The sequence below is a fragment of the Halichoerus grypus genome, chromosome 8 (genome assembly GCF_964656455.1).
Source record: "Halichoerus grypus chromosome 8, mHalGry1.hap1.1, whole genome shotgun sequence".
Classification (NCBI taxonomy): Eukaryota; Metazoa; Chordata; class Mammalia; order Carnivora; family Phocidae; genus Halichoerus; species Halichoerus grypus.
This window is the reverse complement of record NC_135719.1, coordinates 141,895,451-141,915,471: the sequence shown is the minus strand read 5'-3', so window position 1 is coordinate 141,915,471 and position 20,021 is coordinate 141,895,451. Positions and strand designations below refer to the sequence as shown.

The 20,021-nt window shown below is 47.1% G+C and overlaps 1 protein-coding gene and 1 pseudogene across 1 annotated transcript; one reads left to right on the top strand and one right to left on the bottom strand.

Annotated features, from left to right (window-relative positions):
- The first annotated feature begins 416 nt into the window (after nt 1–416).
- SERPINA11 (serpin family A member 11) lies at nt 417–15,691 on the top strand. The gene is made up of 5 exons (XM_036071865.2): nt 417–679; nt 4,570–5,215; nt 8,873–9,146; nt 12,850–12,997; nt 15,236–15,691. Exons 2-5 carry the CDS (start codon nt 4,573–4,575, stop codon nt 15,437–15,439), a joined length of 1,269 nt encoding a protein of 422 aa, XP_035927758.1. The 5' UTR covers nt 417–679; nt 4,570–4,572; the 3' UTR covers nt 15,440–15,691.
- Nucleotides 6,542–8,583, bottom strand: LOC118522695 (ubiquitin-ribosomal protein eL40 fusion protein-like; annotated as a pseudogene).
- Nucleotides 15,692–20,021: the final 4,330 nt, after the last annotated feature.

Sequence of the window (20,021 nt, the reverse complement as noted above, 5' to 3'; positions counted from 1 at the left end):
AGTCGGTTCTAATTTCCTTCAGTCATTTTCTTTTTCTGTACGTGGACAATATTTATTTAAAGTATCAGTAAAATATGGGAATGACAAGAATCAGTAAAACATTGGAGCCTCGCCACCCACTTCGCGAGCAGGTAATTTAACCTCACAGAGCCTCAGTGTCCCGTCTGTAGGTGTGGATGACTGTGACTCCTCACATTCTTTCTCTGTCCCGTTTACTGAGAAATAATCGACACACGTCACTGTGTGCATTCCCGGTGAACAGCAAGGCAGTTCGGTCCACGTGTGTTATGAAATGATGATCACGACGGGTGGGGTCAGCATCTCCTGGTCTTGTCACTAGGGTGATCTGGAAAGAGCACTGTCCAGATCACAGGAAACATCACTGACGGGTCAGCAGCAGCCACATTGCGACCTCTGTCGTTGTCACCGGTACCGGAACATCCTCAAATGGAGTGGGGCCCAGAATCACAATCCGCTCTGGTTGTAGGACGGGCAGGCAGGACAGATCCTTCCAAATAAAAAAGGTCCCTTCCTGGTGGCTGCACATTGCTTTTGTCCAGTTCCAGGAATTGACCTGGCAAATATTGACTGGGCCGCCCTGATCTTCAAACACCATTTCCTGTGGGTAGGAGGCCACGCAGTGCTGAAGACCCGGGGCCCCCAGCCCAGGGAGCTTGCTGTGAGTACCGTGCTTGTGCCTGAAGTGCAGGCGTGAGGGTGTGTGGGGTGCTCCTCTCTCTCTCTCCCTCCTTCTCTCTCTCTTTCTCCCTCTCTCTCTCTCTTCCTCCCTCTCTCTCTCTCTTTCTCCCTCCCTCTCTCTCTCTCTCTGGCTTTGGCAGCAAGGATGGGAGAACTGAGTCCCCCAAAGGAAAAATGCCACGATATACTGCTTCTAAGGCTTTAAGTGGGAACTTCAGGTTTTAAACAACCTTTTATGGAAAACTTGGCCATCAAAAATGCTGAGAGAGGAACTCCCAGGACTCCTGGTGGTTAGACAAGAAAACGGGATAATACAACCCAAAGCAAATGACAACATTGCCGTAGCAAATTTACTTGAGACACGGTTGTAGCAAAAGGCTCACACTTCAAGAGCCCTTGTCTAGAATCTGAATCATGCTCCCGCCACTTAACAGGTGCTCATCTTGATCCTGAGTCCAGTTTCTCTGTCGGCACAGCAAGGGTACTAATCCCTGTGTGTTAGGTTCTCATAGGGATTCCATTAAGTGACATGAATCAACTATCTCTCAACAAAGGCACCCCTGGCATTTGTACAAGACCATTCTTCACTGCATGTGACTGCTCTGGCATTTCCAGAGCTGTCTCTCTCCCACCAAACTCCAAGAGCAGCCCCTGCTCCAGTCTCTGAGCTGATCCCAAATTCCATCCCCTTGCATTTGAGAACACATCTGGCTGGGAGCCTGTGATACAACGGATCTAATATCCCCGCACAAAATAAACAATATATGGGAATATTATCATTAATTAATGGAGTTCTTAATTTTCATCTGGGATCTTTCTAGAAAAGAAAGAAAGAAAGAAATTGGGTGTAATTACACCCGACCTCTATAGAAAGGGGTGGAAATTCACATTGCGTGCTTCCTACATGTCAGGTGCTTTCCACACCATATGCCTTATAATCCTTAAGTGCCCCCCACCCCGGAGGGTAGGCATTATCCTTTGTATTTTGCAAATGGGGACACTGCGGGTCAGAGAGTTGCCTTTGCGCAGACCCCACAGTGAGATACTGTGAAGTCTAATTCAAACCCAAGCCCTCTGACTTTCCATCATCTTTGGGAAATAAGCCTTCTGCAAGTCTGGGAATCATTAGGGTGCAGAAGGGCAAACATGGTGAGGTCAATGGGATAAAAAGAATAAACCAGAACCAGTTTTATTACAGCTGTATTTCTGAATTTCCCCAGGGGCAGGCCGATTTTTAAATTGTTCTGCTTCCCAACGTGAATGGAACCTGTCGTGAGGGGAGCCCACCAGAGCTCTGGGGGAGGGAAGGAGGAAGGACGCGGCCTTGGGAAATGGCCCACAGTACTTTGCTCAGCAAACTGTTTCCACATAACTGATAAGCAGGCTGTATTCGTCCCTCCCAACAACTGGCCTGTGGGGCTTTTAGGGCCCCGGGTGCTGTAAACCATCTACAAAATGTGATCTCTCCCGCACCACCATGGTGTCTGTAATTGACCCAGAGGTCATTGCTTTGGGCAAAGTGTGGCAATTAAGACACAAACGTTATCAAGACAGACAAACGGCAAGGATCGGGTGGTCAGCGGTGGAAGGGTCAGTTCTGAAGGGGACAAGGGACGGCACTCTCCTTACTGGGGACATCAAGGTGTGGGGGAGTCCGGGTGGCCATGTGATAGTGCATGCTCTATGAGGACGTGCGGAGGTGTGTGTGTGGAGACCCTGAAAGGGACAGGGGCACTAGACCGGGGGCAGAGGGAGCAGAGATAAGCCACGTCTACACTGCAGTTTCACCTCGAGCTGGAGCTCCCTCCCTGCCCTGAGGAAGGAGTCCCCTGCTCCTGCACCATGTTGACCCCCTAGAGGTAGAAGGCTTCGCTGGCACATTTCGTGACCTAAAGTACTAGAGAGATAAGATTCATTTCCTAGGGCTGCCCCAACAAAGCACCACAACCTGGGGGGCTTCAAAGACAGAAATGGATTGTCCCGCAGTCGTGGGGGCCGGAAGTCGGAGATCCAGGTGCCGGTGGCAGGGCTGATTCCTTCTGAGGCTGGGAGGGACAACCCGCTCTAGACCTCTCCCCGAGCTGCCGGGGTTGCTGGCGATCTCTGGCATCCTTGGTTCTAGAAGCATCACCTCGATCTCTGCCTTTGTCTTCACAGTGCATTCTCCCTGTGTGCTTGTCTGTGCCCGAATGTCCCCTTTTTAGAAGGACACCGGTCTTACTAGGTTAGGTCCCATCTAATGACTTTGTCTTTTTTTTTTTTTTTTCCTTAGAAACACTATCATTTTATTTTATTTTATTTTATTTTATTTTATTTTATTTTTTTATTGTTATGTTAATCCCCATACATTACATCATTAGTTTTAGATATAGTGTTCCATGATTCATTGTTTGTGCATAACACCCAGTGCTCCATGCAGAACGTGCCCTCCTCAATACCCATCACCAGGCTAACCCATCCTCCCACCCCCCTCCCCTCTAGAACCCTCAGTTTGTTTTTCAGAGTCCATCGTCTCTCATGGTTCTTCTCCCCCTCCGATTCCCCCCCTTCATTCTTCCCCTCCTGCTACATTCTTCTTCTTCTTTTTTTCTTTCTTAACATATATTGCATTATTTGTTTCAGAGGTACAGATCTGAGATTCAACAGTCTTGCACAATTCACAGCGCTTACCAGAACAGATACCCTCCCCAGTGTCCATCACCCAGTCACCCCATCCCTCCCACCCCACCCCCCACTCCAGCAACCCTCAGTTTGTTTCCTAAGATTAAGAATTCCTCATATCAGTGAGGTCATATGATACATGTCTTTCTCTGTTTGACTTATTTCGCTCAGCATAATACCCTCCAGTTCCATCCACGTCGTTGCAAATGGCAAGATCTTATTCCTTTTGATGGCTGCATAATATTCCATTGTATATATACCACATCTTCTTTATCCATTCATCTGTTGATGGACATCTTGGCTCTTCTAATGACTTTGTCTTAACCAATTATACCTAACCGCCCCATTTCCAAACAAACTTTCAGAGATACTGGGGATTCGAGCTTCAACATATGAATTTGGGGGGCGCACAGTTGAACCCTTGACAGATGTCTTCCCTGAACCTCTTCATCAATTAAGATACAGGTTTCAGTGGCTGCCTGTGACAAGGGGTGCTCGAGATGACAAGTTTGATGGAAACAGAGCTGATCCCTCCTCCCAGGCTCCATCCACCCCTCAGGGGTGGCCCCCATCCACCAGACCCCATGACTCATCATCACCTCAACACTCCACCTAATGAAAAATCAGAAGAGGAGAGGGCACTCCCCTTTCTTGGAGGATCTGACCCAGGGGCTGCACACGCCATCCTCTGCCCTCCAATTGGCAAGAGTGACGTGAATGGCCACACCTGGGTGCTAGCAAGGCCCAGCCTCACTCACTGTCACCGTGTCCTGAGCATCTGCTCCGTAGCCACCCCCAGTCCCTGAAAGTTAATGAATGATTCAAATAATGCCTGGAAAGAAGAAAGAAAAAAGAAAAAGGAGGGAAGGAAGGAAGGAAGGAAGGAAGGAAGGAAGGAAGGAAGGAAGGAAAGAAAGAAGGAAGAGAGGGAGGGAGGAGGGAAGGGAGGGGAGAGGGAGGAAGGGAGAATAAACAATGGAAGTTTGTTTTTAGAGCCCAGAGTCCTTTTCTCAACAAAACCTCATAGACAGATGATCAATATGTCAAGCAGATTTAGGGCTATGGCTCAGTCTGTAGGCTCACCCTCTGCAGAGCCCCTCATGACCCCTGTGTGGGGTACAGTTTGGATGTGAGGCTCACTGTGTGAGCAATGGGGAGTGCTGAGGTTACTTATGAAGTAGGATGACATGTTCAACATCTTGTTTTCAGGGGATGGGTCCAGCCTGGCTGTGGCTGCTGGGAGCAGGGATCCTGCCCTCTGTCCACTGTCAGCCCTTTCCTGCCCACAGAGATAAGAGTCTGGGGGTCCCTCAAGCCCCCCGAGATCAGCTCTCCGCGCCAGCCCCCGCCTACCACAAAATCACACCCACCGTCACCAACTTTGCCTTGCGTTTGTACAAGCAGCTGGCCACGGATACCTCAGGAAACATCTTCTTTTCCCCCGTGAGCATCTCTACCTCCCTGGCCCTGCTCTCTCTTGGGGCCCAGGCTGACACCCCAACTCAGATCCTGGAGGGCCTCGGCTTCAACCTCACAGAGACCCCAGAAGCTGACATCCACCGGGGTTTCCAGAGCCTCATCCACACCCTTGACCTGCCCAGCCCCAAACTTGAACTGAAAGTGGGCAACTCCTTGTTCCTGGACAAGCAACTAAAACCTCAGCAGCATTTTTTGGACACTATCAGGGAGCTGTATGGAGCTTTTGCTTTTTCTGCCAACTTCTCGGATTCTGCCATGACCAGGAGGCAGATTAACGAGTACGTGAGAAAGCAGACGTACGGGCAGGTGACGGACTGCCTCCAGGAGTTCACGCAAGACACGCTCATGGTTCTCTTGAATTACATCTTCTTCAAAGGTGAGGACTGGCTTGGGCAAAAATACTGCCGCCTCCACCATCTGCAGTCCTGCCCCTGAAAGCCACCTGTCTTCAAGTCTTGCAGCTGTCCCTTTGGGTAGTTACCTCCATATATTTACATAACCTTCCTGTAGGACTACTCGATTTATCAATATTTGTTTTCTCTTGCCATGTTTCTTCCATTCGGTTTTTATTCTGATTTTTTTTTCTGTTAGGCATTCAATCACACTCTTTTAGGTATAACCCCCTTTTTAGAAAAATCTTACTTTTTATATTAGCATCTATTTTGAACAAAGAAAAATATACAGAGAGTGATATAAAACAACCATATTCTCCCCAACCAGGAACAAACAAATATTAACATTTTACCATTTGCTTCAGATTTTTATTTTTTTAAAGAATACTATATTGCAGGGAGAGGTCAGTTCCTTTTTTAAGCCTTCCCTGGTCCCATTTCCCTCCTTCTATCCCTCTCCAGAGGCAACCACTATCCTAGGAGTGGTGTGCATCCCTTTGCCTGTGTGCTCCCTCCATGAGCATATTAAGTATCCATAATCCCATCTGATACAGTGTATTTGTTCTAAATTTTATGAGAATGGTATGGTACTGTACAGATGATCTTGTACTTATGTGTTAGTATCCTCACCAGATCCTTTTTTTTCTTAAAGGTTTATTTATTTGAGAGAGAGAGAGAGAGTGGAGGGGGAGGTGCAGGGGGGAAGAGGGAGAGAATCTCAAGCAGGCTCCCCCCTGAGTGCAGAGCCTGACGCAGGGCTCAGTCTCACAACCATGAGACCATGACCTGAGCTGAAACCAAGACTCGGACACTTAACCAACTGAGCCACCCAGGCGCCCCATATCTTAATTTGTATAAACAACTTATTAGCTTATTTTGACTGTGGCATTGAACATGTCATACTTGCGAGGCTCATATCTTCTACTCGTGTTATTTCCTGATTTAGTAGCTTATATCTCTATCATGACACTAGGAAAATGAATTCTTCCATTTTTTTAAACTCAGGTCCATTCAGATGTCCTTTGTTTTTACCTAGTGTTTTTGTCTATTCCAGGATCCACATTACATTTAGTCACCATGTCAGTGTGGGCTCCTCTGGGCTGTGACAGCTTCTCAGACTTTCATTGCTCTCAATGACCTTGCTGATTTTGAAGAGTATCAGCTAGATACTCTGTAGCATGTCTCTCAGTTGAGGTTGATTTGCCTGTTTGTTTCTCACGATTAAGACTGGGGTGATGGGCCATGTGGAGGAGGGCCACAGAGAGGAAGTGCCATTCTTTCTTATCACATCAAGTCAAGGATGCATACTATCAGCGTGACTTATCACCGTTGATGTTGACTTTGACCATCTGGCTGAGGGCATGCTTGTCAGATTTCTCTGTTGCAAAGTTACCCTTTCCCCATTGAAGGAAGTCACTAGGTACATCCCACACTCAGGGAGTGGGGTGTTATGCTTCATCTCCATGAGAAAGGAGGATCTACCTAAATTATTTGGAATTCTTCTGCATGGGAGATTTTTCTTTTCTCTTGCATTTATTTATTCAATCACTGACTTACATCATTATAGACTCAAGGATATTTATTTTATATTTGAGGTTGAATCCACTGCTACTTAGCTTTGTGGCTTAAAATTTTCCAACATTGATCATGAGAAGATCCTTCCATTGGTTCCTGGGTCCCTTGACATGACCCCATCATTGCTGATTTTTTTTTTCTTTTAGAGCACTTCCTTACTTTCTGGCACTACAAGAAGCTCCAGGCTCATCTTTTATATCTCCTGCCCCCTGGAAAACATCTCTTTGTCTCTCTGTGCTGCCATCTGGCTGATTTCTTCAGCTCAAACTTCCCTTTTACTAATTCTTTCAAAAGAATTAGTATCTAGTGTTTCGCCCATCCACTGAGTTTTCAATTTCACTGACTATATTTTCACTTTGACATCCTATTTTTCTCAAATCTACCTATCATTTTGTCATAATGACCCATTCTTATGAATTTTATTCCTTCCTTTTTTTTTTAACACACTAAAAAAAAAATGTTTTTCAGATTATTCTACTATCTGGAGATCTTGAACTTTGAATTCTTGGTTTTGCTGCCCCAACTGATTCTCTTTCAATAAAGGATTGAAATTTTTATCTTTGGGCTCATTTTCAGGGGAAATTATCTTTTCATGAGTTTCTGATGGCCTGTTGTGGAAGGGCCTCTAGGAGACAATTTCACATTTGCCTCTGGTATAGTCCTATTGGTTTCACTAGTTCCATTTTAATTTCTAGGTTGAAGAGTCCCTGCACTGAATGGTTAATGAGAACATAGACTTAGGTTGGGGAGTTCCTACACTGAATGAGTAATAAAAACAAAGAACCCAGAGCAAGTGACTCTTCCCCTCCACCCCCACCTGGAAATGTAGTGACCTGTCCTAACTCATCCCTGAGCTGCTGGGCAGAGTTTTTTAATCCAGGCTTCCTAGACGGGGAAGGGATTGCTTTTCATAGCTTTTGACTATTTGCAGAGAGATCAGTTCCAAGTGTGGGCCTGGGTTTCATTTATTTCGCCTGAGAAGACATTAAACACCACCCCTGGGGCTGTATCTGATTCTGATAACGAGCCAGATGACTTTGGTTCTAAATCAGAGATATGCATTCCTGCTTAGTATCTGTAAGGTTTGATTCTTGTTTTTGAACTCAGCTATTTATTTATTTATTTATCCATTATTTTGTCCAACTTATCTGGGTGTTTATGCAGAAAAAAAACAGTTTTTTCTGCTTTAACTAAGTCTATGATACTGATCAGAAGTCTCATGGACCTAAGTCTTAATCATTTTTAATTCTCCAGAGTCTGGCACAGTGTCAAGTATGTTTTATTTGTTTATTTTATTTTATTTTTCCAATCGATGAAAGGGAAACTTATATTGAGGCCCCAGGGCCTTGGGGCTTAGGCAGGAGGCCGCCCTGTGGACAAAGGAAGAGCTGGTGGAGTGGCCTTCTCTGACTTTCTTCTTGGGGCACAGGTTGTTGGTGTGGCCATAATTCTTCTTGGGACAGTTGACAGCGTGGATGTGCAGGAGAGCATAACACTTGTGGCAGATCGTCTAGCTGCAATTGTACTTCTGGGCAAGCTGGCAGAGGGAAGGTTCCTTGAGACCACCCCGCAGGTGAAATACCAAGTGCAGGCTGGACTCTTCCTGGATATTGTAGTCTGAGAGAGTAAGGCCATCCTCCAGCAAAAACTAGACACTGCTGGTGAGGCAGGATGTCCTCCTTGTCTTGGATTTTGGCTTTGACTTTCTCAGTGGTGTCCGTGGGCTTGACTCGAGGGTGATGGTCTTGCCTATCAGGGTCTTCACAAAGATCTGCATCTCTGCATCTGCCACAAGGCCACCACCACCAAACCACTCAGACACCTTGTTGAAGAGAACGAGGGATCAAGTATGTTTTGAATGTTTGCTGCATGAATGAAGTTTCAAGTTAAACTTAGGTCTCATGTTTGAGATGTATAGGAACGGTATTCATTAATTTATTCAAAAACATACATCAAGACTGACTACATATCAGGGACTTTGCTAGCATCTTGGGAAAATCTATGAATAAGATAGTTTTCTTACCTTGAGTATGTTCTCACAGTTTTATGGATTTTTGTGTCCTAAGCCAAGTGGAAGCATCCTTTCAATCGCTACCAGACCCTGAAGCAAGAGAGCTTCTTTGTGGATGAGAGGACCCCCCTCTGCATCCCCATGATGCACCAAAAGGAAATGCACAGGTTCTTCTATGACCAGGAAATGGCTTGCACTGTCCTCCAGATAGAATACAGCGGAAACGCACAGGCTCTGCTGATCCTACCTGACCCAGGGAAAATGGAGCAGGTAGAGGCAGCCCTGCAGCCAGAGACCCTGAAAAAATGGGATCAGTGGCTTCAGCCCAGGTAAGTGTCAGAGCAGAAGGACTCCAGCAGATGTGGTTCAAGAACCTAGGCGAGGCTTTGATCAATGCCAACTGCAAAAGCCCAACCCCTGGGTTTGGCTCATCATTCTGCCCTTTAACTATGTAGGTAAAATGAGGCCATAATCACTGCCACATTGGGTTAGCTGGAGGATTGATCAGGTTGGCACATAGAAAGTTTTGAGATTGGTCATGGTAAGTGCTCACCCGGGGTTAATCATTCTTATCCTTTCCTGAGTGTTTTTCTGGTCAACCTTTTTTCCTCTTATTTCTCCCTTTTCCCAGAATAATTTACTACCAGAAGGTAGTGAAGTATAACCAAAAAAAAAAAAAAAATCAGATTAAGGACAATTATTAAGAATAATTATGACTCCCACATATTTCTTAAAAGAGCCCCTCTTTTTTTTTTTTTAGTTTATGTAAAACTTTGTTTGACCAAAATGTAGAAGAAGTAATACTATACCACATACGTTACAGTTGCAAGAATCTAAACAAAAAGTGTACATTTTATTCAGTTGCACAATTTGCTAGTGTACCTCCTGGGTAGTATGATGCTTAATAAGTAAAAGTGAGAGGCAAAGGATTTGGATAAACTGGAAGCAGGGTGATTTTTGTCAGAACTGTAAACTTGAGTTGGCCCCCACAGTGCTAGGGAATGTGGACTCTGAGATGTTGACAAGGAAAGCAGAAATACAACAAAGCCAAAATGTGTAGCCTTGTTGACAAAATAGTCCATATCCAATTTAATTAGGAGTTTCTTGGTCTTTTATTAACTTGGCCCTGAAGAAGGACTTAAAGCCCTAGATAGGCAAATCTTCAATTTGCCATTCCCTGAAGTCGAAGAGAGATAAACCTAGGCCAATTACTTTATCTCCGCCTTGCTGTCAGAGAGCGTCCCCTGCCCCACCCAATGTTTGGTTAATATTGCTCAATTATTGATGGCTAGCAGTCTTTTTGATAGGGCTTCTTTGAAGAAAGTGCCCCTATTTTAATTAAAACATTTCTTTTTTTTTTTTTAAGATTTTATTTTTTTTATTATTTATTTGATAGAGAATGAGAGACAGAGAGCATGAGAGGGAGGAGGGTCAGAGGGAGAAGCAGACTCCCTGCCGAGCAGGGAGCCCGATGCGGGACTCGATCCCGGGACTCCAGGATCATGACCTGAGCCGAAGGCAGTTGCTTAACCAACTGAGCCACCCAGGCGCCCCTAATTAAAACATTTCTTAAGGAAATTAAATACCAAGAAAAGTACTGTAAAAATCAAAGTGCTAGTTTTATGGGATCTCAACTTTTACCCCTTTTTATCTCACTTTTCAGTTTGTGGTTTTTCTTACAATAGTTTCAGCCTTTTCTGGTATGCCTAGACCCCATTTTCTAGCGAACTCCCTCATGGGATCTATCTTGTTTCATGAGAGTTCTGATATGAAATCTGGCCCTGAGTTCTAATTACCTCTTGCTGCATAATAAACCACCCCAAAATGGAATGGCTTGAAAAAAAATATCTATTATCTCTCTCCATCCAGTGGGTAGACTGGGCTCAGCCTTGTGGTTCTCCCATGGGGCTTTCCTGCATTGGAGTCAGATGCTGACCGGGCCTGGAGCATGGAGGTCTCTTCTACTGGATATCTGGTGCCTGGGCTAGCCAGGTGCTCAGATAAGGGCTGAGCAGGTGTCTCGCTCTCTCGGCAGCATCTCCGTGACACTAGGTTGAGCTCCTGAACAGCAGCTCAGCATAGTTGATGTTGTTATATGGCAGCTCAGGGCTCCAGGAAGGAGTGTTCCAAAATGCAGGAAGTGAAAGTTCTTGCTCTTTTAAGATCTGAGCTCCAAAATGTCTCTTCCACCATATGCTTTTGGTGAGAGCAGTCACAGAACCCACTCCGATTTGGAGGGAGGGGTATAGACCAAACCTCTTGATGGTCATCTTTCATCTTGAACCCACGAGCAGTTGGTAGACACCAGTCGCCCTCATGCCCACAGGATCCTTCCCTCAGCTCCCCAACCACACTGAGGGATAGTAAAATGTATTTGTGCTTGGGCAGAGATTCAAGTACCAAATAAAAGAGATATAAGTCAAGGACAGAGGTCAGGATAGGACACTATTCCTGTTGTTTATGAACCTACATGGCTGTAGTCAGTTTCGGATTCCAACGCCATATTCTCAAGCTCCTTTGGGGTGAGCCTGTCCCTTCCCCTTCCCCTAGCACAGGAGGAAGTACCATAGAATCTTCTAGACCAATAGATTTTCCCTCAAGAAGATCTGGGGTTTTTTGGTTTTTGGTTTTTGTGTTTTGTTTTTTCAGTAGGCTCCATGCACAGTGTAGAGCCCAATGCAGGGCTTGAACTCAGGACCCTGAGATCACGACCTGAGCTGAGATCAAGAGTTGGACAGACACTTAACCAACTGAGCCACCCAGATGCCCCAGGAAGGTCTATTTTGACCTCTCATTTTGACCTTCAAAAAGCAAAACCAACCCAAGTTAGTTTTCGAAATCTCAGATGTCTCCTGTTACTGTTTCTCATGCCAGAGAGTTATAATATCACAGCAGCATGTTAATGGGCTTTCAGATATGAAAAACTTCAGACTGCCAGGCCTCCCTCTGTTGAGCTGTGAGGAAGGTTCACTTGCCCAGGGGAGTCGTGCTCCCCGGTAACTGTCCATTCTTCATGACGTGGGTTGAACACCTGCCGTGTGCTAGACTCCACTCCGATCACTCCATGGTTTGGGCCTGCCCCCAAGGGCTGCCTGTGGAAAATTTATAAAGTGGGCCAAGATAGTCTTGTTTTCTGTTCTCCACATCCTTTCTGTCCTCTTCAGTGTTTGACCCCTGATTTCCAATAGCCTCTCCCTTCGATTAGACATCTGGACGCTCACATTGTCCCAGAAGTTAACTGGCAATGAATCTCTAAGCTGATTTAGGCTCTCTAATCTGAATTCATTAGAGACAGAAGTTTCCAAGTGGGTTATTACTAGCCAGGGTTGCAGGGCCCCTGCCCTGACAACTGAGAAACAATAATCAAGAAGAACAATCCCAAGAAGAAAAGGACAGATTTGCTCAGTGTCAAAAAGAACTTGTGAATTTACTGCAGGCAATGCGGTGATCCGATGGCAAAGGCCAGTCTCAGGACAAAGAGTGGCCCACACTCTACACACGCCATCTCTCATCAGATCCTCACAATGGCCCAAAGCCCAGACAGTAAGAGCAGACAGTGGCTTGTAGTAGGGAGTTGCCAGCAGATGGATTTAGGATACAGTTCAGAAGGGGAGCCAGCAGAACCTGCCGATGAATTGGACGTGGAGGTGGAAAAATGAGGGCAATATTTCCCTTGCATGGTTACTCCTTGGATCTGATCAGTTACGCCTCGTAAAATCCCTTGCCCGATGTCTGGCATGGAGGAAGTCCTCCATAAATGTGCGGGAGATGAAGACACATGGCCATGCCAAGAGTCTTCTCAGATCCAGACAGAGGAGGGCTGAAGAGGTCACAAGAGGTCTGTAAGGTCTAAAGAGAAGGGGGTTCCAGGGTTCTGGAATGTTCCGGTACAGCAGGGAGTGTTGTGGTAGGACTGGTTCCCTTCCCTCTGGGAAACACTTCTGCTTCCCAAAGCTCGGGCTGCCCACAGACGGGGTGGGAGCAGCCCATTTAACCAGATAGCACCACCTCTCTGGCTGATTGTCTCTGCAGCCTGTTGGATTTACATCTGCCAAGGTTTTCCATTTCTGGGACATATAACCTTGAAGAAATACTTCCCCACATGGGTCTCACCAACATCTTCAACTTAGAAGCTGACTTATCGGGAATCACTGAGCAGCTCAACAAAACCATCTCCCTGGTAAGGTGGTGAAAGTGGATGGAGGGGAGGGTCTTTTCTCCTTTGAAGTGTGCATTTGAAAGTCAAGTTTCCCTTTCTTTTTCCCATTCTGGGTCTTGATCACAATCTATAAGGCTTCTTTTCATGGGCAGCTCCCTTCCCACCTCTCCTCTGTATTCCTCAGAGCAGGGACACTGAGTCCTGAATAAAATAGACATGCATTCGGGGTCATCCATGGAGCCAAAATTTCTGCGGTATGGGATTAGCTTTGTCACCATTCCTTATATTTCCCCCAGGGCAGGCAGTGAAACTCTGTCTTTGTTATAGAGAGTAGTGGGGCATGGACAAAAAAATATATCCATCAGCCTTGCTACAGAGACAAGCATCCCCTGAATCTCAGAGCCTGAACAGGCTTATTTCCTGTTTATGTTCCATGTCAGAAGTGTGTCACGACCACGGGGCTACTGATCTACCTCACATTGCTTCTCCCTTCCAGGATGCAGGTGAAAGGAGAAGCCCCTATTTAGGACATGTCATTCACATAGCAGTGGGAAAAAAAGCAAGAGAAACTGTGTGATGGCTCTTCACATTTCTCTTCACTGTGGCCTATGCCAAGGCCACTCATGTGCCCCTGGCTACAGCCCATAGTCAAGATGGCCATCTCTGTTCTCTTCTTGAGGAGGCATTGCGAGTCACGGGGCATGGGTGGGGATCCACGACTCTCTACTAGGAAAAGAGAGTTAATAGCTGGGAATAACAATGTAATTTTATATTAGAGTCATTGATTATTGTTTGGAGCTTTGTTATGAATTTCTTTTTTTTTTTAAGATTGATTGATTTTAGGGGCGCCTGGGTGGCTCAGTCATTAAGCGTCTGCCTTCGGCTCAGGTTATGGTCCCAGGGTCCTGGGATTGAGCCCCGCATTGGGTTCCCAGCTCAGCAGGAAGCCTGCTTCTCCCTCTCCCACTCCCCCTGCTTGTGTTCCCTCTCTTGCTGTGTCTCTCTCTGTCAAATAATAAAATCTTTAAAAAAAAAAAGATTGATTTTAGAGAGACAAGAGAGAGAGCACAGGGGGAAGGGGCAGGGCAGAGAGAGATGGAGAGAGAATCCCAAGCCGACTGGGGATCGAGCCCCCCGTAGGGCTCCGCAGGGCTTGATCTCATGACCCTGAGATCACAACCCGAGCCGAAACCAAGAGTCGGTTGCGCAACCTACCGCGCCACCCAGGCGCCCCTTTGCTAAGAATTACATAAGGACAGTTTTCTATCTTTTGCTTGGGAAAGGCCAGCTGAGATTAGGAATGTGAACCAAGGGAAATAGGGACGTGGTCCTGTGTGTGAACGTGAGTGCGTGTGTGCACATGCTTGTGTGTGCACGCCCATGGTGGAGAGGGTGAACAAGAAGGAAAAGAAATAACTTAGCCTTTTAAAGAATTCCTTTTGCAGTGCCCTTAAATGCTAGGTGTATATCTTCATAGAACTTTTTAGAAAGGAAAAGGATTGTCAAGGCCAAAAATGTTTCAACTCTTTTTTAAAGCCTCAGAATCCTTTCTTCCTAAAAAGGTGTGTGAAGATGAGAGTTTAAAAAAAAGGAATTCTGGAGGGGGGTGGGGGGCTGGGGTAACTGGGTGACGGGCATTAAGGAGGGCACGTGATGGAATGAGCCCCGGTGTTGCATGCAACGGATGAATCACTGAACTCTACCGCTGGAACTAATAATACACTCTGTTAATTAATTGAATTTAAATTAAACAATTAAATTTAAAATAAAAAAAGGAATTCTCACAGAAACTGGTAGAGGGTTTGGCACATCAGACAACCCAGTTCCCTGAACTCATGTTAAAAACCGTTGATTTAGGCTGAGCAGGTCATTTCAAGAAGAGGCCAGCAAGGCTTAGAGATGTACGTGCAGCTCAGAACAGAGACGGGTGCTCAGCTTGCGGTCCCAGGGCCCAGGTGTTTCAGGCGCCCTCCTCAAACTTGCCGTTGGGAGTTTGCAGCCTGGTTCCTGCACAGCGCTGCTCAGGCTCATCTGTGTTCCCCCTCGGAGCAAACAGCACTGTCAAGGCCATCCTCCAGATGTGGTGGGGAGGGGGAGGAAACGCAGGGAAGAAGCAGAAGCAATGAAGGCTGGGGGGTTGCCTCCCGTGAGGCCTGAGGGGGTGACCCTGTCTGCAGCTCCCTAGAACCACACAGGTGGGATCTGTCCCCTGAGAGCGCCCTGAGCTGACGCTGTCGCTATCCCCGTCTCCCCTTCTAGGTGTCACACAAGGCGGCCATGGACATGAATGTGTGGGGAACCAGGGCAGGGGTTGCCTCCGGCCTCCTCTCCCAGCCCCGGGCTCTGAACACAACGTCGGCCCCACAGGCCCGTTTCAACAGGCCTTTCCTGGTGCTCCTGTGGGAGGTGACCACTCAGAGCTTGCTCTTCCTGGGCAAAGTCGTCAACCCGGCTGCAGGGTGACCGTGGTGGGAGGCCAGGTGACGGCTTATCTCCCCATCCCCCAGAACAATCAGGAAGGCCAGCACCAGCCTGCACCACGGGCTGCTGTGAGGATCAATTAATCAGTGTGCAAAGATCCTAATAAAGTTGACCTTGGGTTGTGTGAACATTGAGGCGCAATGTTTACAAGGGAAGGTCAACGCACAGAGCAGCTTTGAGTCCTCAGCTCTACAATCTCATTGAACCCAGGATCAACTGTGATTAAAAAGTCAAAAACAGGAACAGCCTCATGTTGTGGCCTCCCAGGAGATGTCCACCACTGCGGATCTTTCCTGAGGGTCCCAGGAAAAGGCACAAGGGACATCGGGAGGAATAAGCAGCTTTCTCCCTTCATCCTGACTAACCTCAGCAGTAGAGTGAAGTGAGGCCATCCTGAAATGTCATGGCCCAGATATCAGGGACTAGATCACCTTCAGAGGAGATTGGGACCAGGGCAGGGGCTCCAAATCATGCTCTAGGAAAAGAAGGGGGTGTGATAATGGGCCAAGATAGCATGGGAGGTCAAATGGCCAAGGGCAACCCAAGATCAAAGAAAGTGGGAGGGTCCACATGGCCAGGTGGGCACTAACTTGGTCAGTGGGATGAATTTGGGGGCAATATTCAGTTGCAATAGGGCATCTTTAGAGTTGGAGTCTCTACCCCTACAAGTGTGCCCCACCAGTCTCAAGGAGGCATCCATCTGTCCAAATCTAATGGGGAAACACAATAGGATGCCAACTTCTCTGCATGTATGTATCATGCATGTGGAAATACCCATCCCCACAATGAAGTTAGTGCCAAGACCTAGAGGGTGGCTGTGGGTGGTGTGTGTCTAGGAAGGAGTCATCCCAAAAGGTGCCCTTGGAAGAAATACTCATACACACCCTAAGGAAGTCATACTTGAGTTGGATCCTAAAAACCAGGTAGGTCTTAAATAAAAGATAAAAGAGTAAGATGGTCTCGGGGAGAGTGGAGGAGACCCTCTGTGGGCAAGGGCCAGTGAGGAAAGAAAGGAAAAGGTATGTTGTGATAAAAAAGAGAGAGAAAAACCCAGTTTTGCAGTAATAGAAGGTTCACATAGGATCACAGTGGAAGGTAATGCTGGAGAGGTATTTGGAGGTAAAAGGTTGGAGGCTTTGGATGCTAGATAAGTGGTGTGGATGTTGCCCTGTAGACGGGGCGGAGTAGCTATATGCAGCGAGCAGATGTGGATGTGGACCAAGTGTGACTGGGAAAATCATCTGATGGCTGAGCGTAGATAAGACCCAGTGTGGTGAGGCCAGGGTGAGGGGCCAGCCAGGAAGGTGCCACACTGTAAGGCCCACCCCACCACATGCCCTGTCCTGGCCCGTCCCATATCCCTTCTCTGTCAGACCACCTGCACCCACAATCCTCTGTCCCAGCCCACCCCCTGTGGCCCTCCGCACCTCCCCATCCCATCCTCCCTGCCTATTGGTCCTGTGGACACCACTTCTCATATTTGAAAGGAAGGAACCCCAGAAAGCCCACCCCATGCCCTGGGCAACCTGACACATGCAATTCCTTTCTGTTGCTTTGGACTAGATATTGAGTAATAGCTAGGTTCAAACACTTGAAGAGCTGCCAAAACTCTCTCCAACTGTGGATTTGGCTCCTGCAGAAATAAGTGACTGATTTTCCTGGGGGCATGCACGTCAGAGATATTAAAGGAAGAAGTTCCTGCATTGAACATTTTTTATTGGGTCAGGCATTCTGGAAGATTCTGAGTGAGGTAGGGAACCTGACAATATGGGTCCCATGCCATGGGGCTCACACAACTGTAGACTTGTAGGGCAGATGGACATTGAACAAGAACTTATATTAAAGAGTGTGGACAGCCATTGCTCTTGGATGCTTGCATTCACTGCTTCAACCCAGATTTACCGAACACCTACTGTGTGCCAGGCGCTGGTAGTTAGGCAGTGGGAATAGAGCAGCGACAAAAGTGAACAGTAAGCCCAGCTCACAGGGCTTACATTCTAGTGGGGGAAAACAGGCAAATGTTTGCCCCAATGCCTCATGTCAAATGTGACGGGGGATCCATCCTGCTCTGGCTGTCCACATAAGAAAGAAAGCCCTCCCCCCAAGTTAGAGGAAGGGATGCGCAAAGCCTGCTTGAACGGCTCCACCCTGGACTTCCTTACCATTGGATCTATACAGAGGTGTTAGAAAGTAGGTGTGATAGCCCAGCCTTCTCCTTGTGGACAGAGAGCCAAAGATGAGAGCACATCCTTTAACTGACGTTTTAACCCATGGGGTCTGCATGCATGGGCAAAGTTCCCAGTCCAAGTCCCGAATTCAGCTTGTGGGCCACCAGTTTGAAATATTATAAAACATTCAAGCTACTAACTATTTAAATAATACCAGGATAGCCTGGGCTGAGAAGTCCATTGACCTCAGTCCCAAACAGAGTAAGATGAGCAGGGCAACATGGACTCTTTTATGCATCCCTGCCCGATACCTTCATCAGCATCTTGTTTGAGAGGGGCGCTCCAATGTTTCTCAAATTAATTGGGATCCATCAAATAATGGTTACCTTCAGCCTACATTCTATGACCCACTATTCACGTGGAAAGAGGCAATGAGAGAAAAAGATGCTGATCCCCCACCCACTGCCCCATCACCAAAGGCTGGCCCCACACCCTACTGGTTACAGAGGGTCCTCGACGCACCCTAGAAGCAGGTCAGTGCCCCGTCTTCTCCCTTGAGGCTGGACTCAGGAGTTATGGGAGGGGAGAGGTGCCAGATAAAATACAGGATGTCCAGCTAAATTTGAATTTTAACAAATAATCTTTTAGTATAAGTATATCCCAGGCTATATTTGGGATATACTTATACTAAAAAGATATGTTGTTGTGTATGTAATATTCAAACTACTTGAACAGGTTGTCCTATAATTTTACCTGTGAAATCTGGCAAGCCAGGGAGGGGTGTCTATGCTCAACACTCGTGAAAGAGTCAGAAGGAAAGAAAATTCATTAAGCTGAAGGCAGGCTAGTCTGGGCATCAGGGTAGAAAGAGCAATGAGTTTGGTTAAAAGAGGATTCAGAGGAGAGAGAGCTGTGAGGTGGAGCCAGCTCAGCACGCCGTGTCTGCTGTGTGAGCAAATCCAGACTAGTCAGCTGACGGATGGGAGACGCCTGGCTCAGGGCCATCCGCACCATGGCTGATATCCAGCCTACGGCAAAACTGTGAGGGAGGCCAACCTAGACCAGCAGCACAGCTGACTGCAGGTGCTGAGCCGTGCCAAGGTCAGCCCAGCTTGGTCCAGGCCAGAACTGCTCGGCTGAGCTGCAGGTTCATGAGCTAACTTCTGGTGGCCTGTAATACAGCGTAGGTAACCAATGCAAAGGGGAGAGTGTGTGGGGGGATGGGACCTGGGAATTCCAGACGGAGAAGACTATATGATAGAACACCCAAATTTTCTGAGTCCTCCCCAGCCCTCTCTTCCAAGACTGACGCAGAAAGTACCTGCTCATGTCCCCCACCTCGGGGATCTGCCAGCCCTCAAGGGCCAACTGAGCTTGGGATAGAACTCAATTCAAGGGCAATGCTCCATTGGCTGACCGCCCATGAGCTGCATGGCCTGGACCAATCACGTCCTTTCTGAGAATTTGTCAGAGTGCTGTGGGGTTAGAGCTGAAAAGTCATGGGTCAGTGACGGAAGGCCACATAAGAAATGGAGAAGCAGAGGATATTTAGAAGTACACATGCGCAGAGAGACTCAGAGTGGCCCGAGAGAGAAGGTCCCTTCTCGTGCTTGGCCCTGGCACCAGGAATTTGCTGGTGATCTCTGGGTCTAAAGAGCCACAGACCCTGACGTCAGTATCTTCTCTCCTGCATGGGCTCTGTCTCAATGCCTGAAATCCTTCCAGTTGTTTTCCCTGCATTGACCGACTTACCTCCTCTGCAGTAACCCCATTACCATGGGGATACCTACCTGACCAAGACTAGGTCCCTGCCTCCAAAATTCTGCTTCATAAAGAATTCAGGGTTATGGATTGAATATAGCTGACGAGAGGCCCCGAGAGGCCCCGTCAGATCCTTAATAACAGAATCGCATGTTTGGAAGGACATCAGTGAAATCAATTAAACTCGACTTAAAAATATGTTTTGAGTTCCTAGTGTGCGTAAACAGTGTTATTCATTCATTGATGCCAGGTGGTGCTCAAGGAGAGAACAAAATAGGGCCACTGTTGTCATCTTCCTGAAAACGATCATGTGACACACAAGTCCCTCAAGGGGCTCCATGAAAAGCTTCGATTTTCAGTGCATAATCATGTCAAAGGCACGGAAAGTCCTGCAGGAAGAAACATGCTTTGCTTTGTTTAATCTAGTGTTTATCAAGTTCTTATAAAACTTCTTAGCACCCCATAGATTCGGTGCTCTGTGTGACCCACTCTAAGGAACAGCGCTCCATGCTCTGCATTATGTCTGCATCTAGAACACCTTCTTCCTTCTTCCCCCACCCCTTTTATTAAAGAAACACCTGAGGCCAAAAGACGAAGTTGTCCTGCCCAAGGTGACCCAGTCCCTGGACGAAGAC

Bases quoted from the DNA above. Each gene is read 5' to 3' on its own strand.
- SERPINA11 (XM_036071865.2), top strand. From the start codon at position 4,573: ATGGGTCCAGCCTGGCTGTGGCTGCTGGGAGCAGGGATCCTGCCCTCT. The intron at 5,216-8,872 runs GTGAGGACTGGC...TTGTGTCCTAAG, and splicing joins GAATTACATCTTCTTCAAAG to CCAAGTGGAAGCATCCTTTC. The intron at 9,147-12,849 runs GTAAGTGTCAGA...TTGTCTCTGCAG, and splicing joins GATCAGTGGCTTCAGCCCAG to CCTGTTGGATTTACATCTGC.